This window comes from Pyrus communis, chromosome 10, assembly GCF_041283825.1.
Source record: "Pyrus communis isolate YQ-2024b chromosome 10, ASM4128382v1, whole genome shotgun sequence".
Taxonomy (NCBI): domain Eukaryota; kingdom Viridiplantae; phylum Streptophyta; class Magnoliopsida; order Rosales; family Rosaceae; genus Pyrus; species Pyrus communis.
Window position 1 is genome coordinate 27,497,929 of NC_142574.1, and position 6,000 is coordinate 27,503,928.

At 33.0% G+C, this 6,000-nt stretch overlaps 1 protein-coding gene across 1 annotated transcript; it reads right to left on the reverse strand.

The window, feature by feature from the left end:
- Window positions 1-1,108: 1,108 nt before the first annotated feature.
- On the reverse strand, window positions 1,109-2,181 carry LOC148693816 (uncharacterized). The gene has a single exon (XM_088678116.1). The coding sequence runs from the start codon at window positions 2,141-2,143 to the stop codon at window positions 1,109-1,111; it is 1,035 nt and encodes a 344-aa protein (XP_088534242.1). The 5' UTR covers window positions 2,144-2,181.
- Window positions 2,182-6,000: the final 3,819 nt, after the last annotated feature.

Below are 6,000 nucleotides of genomic sequence, written 5' to 3' on the forward strand. Positions count from 1 at the left end.
CAAAATTTAATTTAAATTAATAATCAATAATTAAAATAAAAGCTGGAATTAAATGGTGATTGTGGCCTATAAGGATTCAATCATGTTTCTTCTCCCGTTTCTTCTCCCATGCCAGTTCTTTTATGCCATATTTTTTTGGCTCCCTTATTTGGATTATTAGTATGCATCTATCATTTTTTTTTTCAATGAATTTAATTTTTTTTTAGTCTGTTTATTTCTTCTTCTTTCTCTCAATCTCCAGTGTGTAGCAAGATAAATTCTTCTTCGGGTCTTGATCAGAGTTGACGTTAATAGTGTTGTGGTGAGAGATGAAGGTTTCCTGACGATACGCGCTTGAGATTCCTTTAATTTGATTATAAGTAGGAACAAGATGGAGTCCTTAATGACTCATAGTGTTAAATCTTCAACCCCCAATGTCATTTTTCTATGAACAAAAAGGTTTAGGTAAATAGTCCAATGGAGATCGAAAGAAAGAAGAAGAATAAACAGACTAAAAAAATATAAATTCATTGAATAATAATGGTAAATGCTTACCAATAATCCAAACAGGGAGCGTCGATGAACCTTTGCTGTATGAGAATTAGTTGAGATTGTGGTAGTCCACACTAACGTGAAAAAAACTGTAGTGAAAAAATATGGCGTGAAAGAACTGGAGGAAGAAGAAACGGGAGAAGAAGCATGATTGAATGGGGAAGGAAGGAGAAGACTCCTCGTATGCCACAATTACCATTTAATTCCAGCTTTTATTTTAATTATTGATTTATTAAATGATTTTTAATTTAAATTGCATTATGATTAATTTAAATGATGTGACTGTCCATATCAAATGTCACATAAGGTGATATATAAATGTGGTATAAAAACTTGGTAAGAATAGCATAACTGAAAAAAGATAGAAAATAATCAATAAATTCACTTCAGGTGTAAATACATAGATTCACATCGCTTTATTTATTTTTTTATTTGTATATTCCAAGTTGATTAAGGTAATTAAGTAATCTTTCTTGACTTAGCTTTAAATAATTAAATAAACTTGGCTTGACTTTGCACACCCCCGTCGCTTATTGACTAATGACTCGGTACTAAGTCTTTTTTTTTTTTAATTTGGTCAAAACTCTATCTCTTGGGGGATTGATCCAGATAATTGGTTACCGCGGAGGTAAAGTTTTTGTAGGCTGCTCAAGTTGCCAAACGACGAGGGAACGGTTCCGTTGAGCTGATTGTTGGTGAGCTCTAGAGACACAATAAATTTCAACCTTCCAATCTCTTCAGGAATAGTGCCGGAAAGTTTATTATCGTAGAGAGAGAGATAAACAGGGTTTGTCAAATTGCACAAAGAAGTTGGGATAGAACCAGAAAGGGTATTGTTGTACAACATCATCGTGGTTAGATTTTTCAAGTTTCCGAAACTCAGAGGGATTGGGCCTGATAAATAGTTGTCAAACAAGTAAACTTCAACCAACTTCGAAAGGTTTCCTATTTCGGGAGGGATAGGACCCGAAAGTTGGTTTCCTAAGAGAATCAAAGAAGTCAATTGGCTCAAATTACCGACAGAAGCTGGAATTGAACCCTCTAAATTGTTTAAGTTTAGAGCTAGCTCATAGACAAATTTAAGTTGGCCTATTTCTTGAGGAATTGAGCCGTTAAACTTATTTGCATTTAGGTGAAGAACCTGATCGAGATTTGTTAAGAGACCGATTTCGGGTGGGATTTTTCCAGACATTTGATTGTAGGATATATCGAAATAGATGAGTTTGGTGAGGGAACTGATCTCAGGTGGGATTTGATCAAAAAGTTCATTCAAGCTGAGGTCAACATATGCAAGATTAGGCAAGGACATGAATGGAAATTCGAGTAGAGTACCATGTATACCAAAATTGGTGAGGTTTAATCTGTTGACACTTCCAGCAGAGTTGCATGAAACAACAACCCAAGTATTGCATGGGGCTTCATTTGCATTAATCCATGAGGTCAGGTTGTTTTGGGTTTGGTTTTGAAAGCTAGCTTTCCATTTGAGGAGTGCTTCTGCTTCAGTGGAATTGGCAGAAGCAAAAGCACTTTTTGGTGATGAAACTAGCTGAAGATACAAGATAAGGCAAGCTAGAAAGCATACTTTTTCACAATAAGTTGAAAATCTCACCATGGTTTTTGTGTGTACTTTTTTTAACCAACTCAGGACTTTATTTATAGTGAGATGCATTATTAATTTGCATATCTTCTATTTGTTTTTGTTATCCCACCTAAACTTGCTCTGATTTTGTGGGTAGACCGTCCCTTGTTTAGATGCTACTTGTGCCTCAGTAGACGCTGGATTCTAAACAACTAGCACTGGATTTTTGACCTATTTAAGTTTTTGCTATTAAACTTAAAGAAAATGGGAGAAACCTAGTGAATTTTAAATATTCTTTCTTAATTAATATATGAGATGCTATTTGTCTGAGAGGACTTTGAATTTTCTTACCCTTTGTGTTGAAGTCTTTGTCTCTTATCTTTAAAATAGAAGATTGGAAAGTTTTCAGTGTGAACATATATTCATATTGTCAACAAATTTGAACTTTAGCTAGGTATTGAAAGCAATCCCTAAGGTATATTGACAATTTCCCAAATCGATAAGGGAGTATTTGGTATCAATGGTATATTTAATCAAGTTAGTTAGGTATTGAAAGCCATCGATATGGTATATTGATAATTTCCTAGATTGATAATGGAGTATTTGGTGTCAATGGTATATTTAAAGGAAAACTAATGAAAATGGCTTGAAAATTTTGAGTTTTAACGATAAGGACAAAATAAAAGGTAAATTGAATAGTACCAGGATTGACTTTTTAGTGTTAAAATATGATTTTTCGTTAAAGTGAACAGTACTGTGGATCTTTAAGCTCTCTATATTTACTCACGCTGAATATAAAAAAATAACTTCAACAATTAATTCAATAGACTGGTATGCGAACTCAATTTTAAAATGCACAATTTTGAAAATACAGTCGAGTTAACAACTTGATTCTTTCTCTCTAAGATAATTTATGCTCCATCATGGTGTTCATTGTTGATAAACGCTTGTTTCACATGATACAAAATTCACGTCTTTAATTATGAAGGGACTTCAAATCATAAGTAGCAATCATGATTGGGTTGAACTCTTTCAAAATGACTCACTGAATCTCTATATGAAAAGACTCACATGAAACTGTATGATTGGATTCAATTGAAGGAAAAAATTACTCTCTACGCTCATATTATTTTTAATTAAAGAATTACTATCTATTTAAACTCAAAATTACTACCTAAACTATCTTTCCAAACCCAATTCAAATTGTAAATTTATTTTTATACTTATTTAAGAAATAAATTTCAAATTGAATAATTTGGTGAAGTATCTACTTGTTTTATGAATCTTCCACATACCTAACTCTTCAATATTTTTGTTTTTTTTTTTTTTATATCGATGTCCCTGTGATTCAATTTGCATGTAGGAATGAATAGTTTTATTGAGCAGCAGAAGATACTTCAAAAGTTGTGTTTTCAAAGAACCTCAAGCTGCATAAGAGAAATAGGGAGGAGGAATTTCTCCCCTCCTAATTTCTCCTTCCTTCTCCTCCTATTTAAATGATTACGATTAAGTCACGTCAACATCTTGTATTGATTTTATTAGGGAGAGAAAGACAAAAAAAAAAAAAAAAAAAAAAAAATTTATAAGAGGAGGGGAGGGAATGGTATGAGAATAGGATGGGAGAAAATTTTACTCCAAGAAATAAAGATCTTCTCGATCCTTTGTCTCCCCTCCCACCTTGAGATCTTTACCTCCTTAATCAGAAGGACCTACCTCTCTCTTTCTCTCTCTTTCTCTCTCCTCTCTTTTTCTTCACCCCCACTATATATAATCCACTTCAAGTTCGATTATCGCCAAAGATAAATTTAAACCATATTATTGCTAACACATTGTGAGGCAAAGCGCACCCCTCCCTCTTAGTGTAAATAGTATCTCTTGTTCAAAAAAAAAAATTACGTATGTAATTGTGAAAACGAAAACAAACCTTTAGACCTCCCAAGTCATACTTTTTTTTGGAATATGAAATCTTGTCGTGGACAAATTTAATCTTTGTCGTTTGTAATGTTATTTGTCCCATGATTATGAATAAAAAAAATTAATAGTTTATCATTCAACTTTTAGCATTGTATTCGATCAAATATTTTAGGACTTTATATTAAGACCACCGGATGTTAAAATCCGAATCTTTCACTGGTCAAGAGGGTGCTTCATAAAGCTTATTTTTTAAAAGCATGCAAAGCAACAACGGATGGTATAGTAAATCTTTCCAAATTGCCATTAACACTCTCATTTATCTCTCAAAATATATGACAGACTTTATTCTCCAGACTCACAGACACGTCAAAATGAAAGAAATTTGAGGTTTCACTATCAAATATGGGGAGAAGTTCACATACTAATAAGCACACGTTCGTTCTTTCTTTCATTGATATAGGATTCATGCTCTCAACACGCTCATTGGGATTGACACTCTCAACACATTCTTTCGCGTGTAGCAAATTTTCAAGCCTAACATGATGTTGGATTCATACTCACAATACTCCCCCTAATGTATGGCAGATTTTTAAGCTTAACATGTGAACACACAAATCGGGTAAAGTGGCACATTGACTGTTGAGCTTCATAAATGAAACAATATGCTTTGATACCATAAAAAAGTTGACCTTTCTTGCTAAAGCTAGAGAAAAGATTTTTTAAAAATCAATTAACAATAATCACGTACAAAGTCTCTATTAAAAACAATTAACAATAAGCATTAACAATAACCTGTGATTAGGTTGCCTACTTAGGAGGCAAGTTGGTCTGAAACGATGGGCTCATGGCCATCCCTTAATTATCACTTTCACATACATTCCCTTTAGGGGTGGAAGTTAGAATGGTATTTTCAATTCCATTAGTAAAGTTTTCAAATTTGAATCCGAGCTCAAAAATTCTGATCCAAAAATTGAAATGAAAACATAATGCAATTGGGAATTCTGATCCGTCCAAAAATCACCCCTAATCCCACTAATGCCAATTGCTTTCAAATTGTTTTTTTCATACCATATATAAATAAATTTTCACATATATCTATTATTTAAGAGAATTTTCTTGGTCAAAACTTTAGCAACCGAGAGAACTCTTTTTGTTAATCCAATTGTTAATTTTTTTTTTTCAAAAGATTTAAATATTAATTATTACGTTATTTATCAATCAAGTTGGTTTAAAGAATTAAATGATTATGAATATAAAATTTGTTCGGAAAAGGTATATTATTTTTAAGTGAAGGGATGAGCTCATTCCCTTAAAAAGGAGCTGCAAGTATTATAGTTATGTAAAATGTTTAATCATCTATTGGTTTATTATCGTGGTTAATTTAGTAATTAACTTCGCTACCCACTATCATATTTGCTGTCTCCGCCGCGTCATTTTATCCTTCTAATTTCAGATGTGTGATCCCTTCTACTATTTCAGATCGATATAAGCAATCCGCCTTCCCATAACTTCAACATTAATGTCCTTAGATAAAAACGTAGTTACTTGGTAGAATCATAAAACTTAGTTGCTGCTGTCCAAAAAGAGTTAAAAATACTTGAAGCACAAAAAGTTGAAAACATCTGAAATTTAACAAAATAATAAGTATTTATGAGCAAGGCTTCCGACTTCCAGCACAGAATACAGGATGAGGAGAACTAACATAACTGCTATAATTGATATGATGTAATATTTATTCTAACAATACAATTTTATTTGCCTTCGGTGCCCTCGATCCCTGATGGGGATCCTGTAGGTAGCCGGCTCATGGGACTACCTCTCCTGATCCAGGCGGCTTAGAACTTATTGGTACGTCTATTGACGGTACTTCCCTTGCAAGAATGATCTCCATCTGCATAAGCGACTTATTGATGATCATCTTTCATCATATGCAATGATAAGAAAACAAATTTATCATCAGTTAATTACTGAATATA

What these genes read in the sequence shown, in the direction of transcription:
- LOC148693816 (XM_088678116.1), bottom strand. Translation starts at nt 2,143, where the DNA reads ATGGTGAGATTTTCAACTTATTGTGAAAAAGTATGCTTTCTAGCTTGC.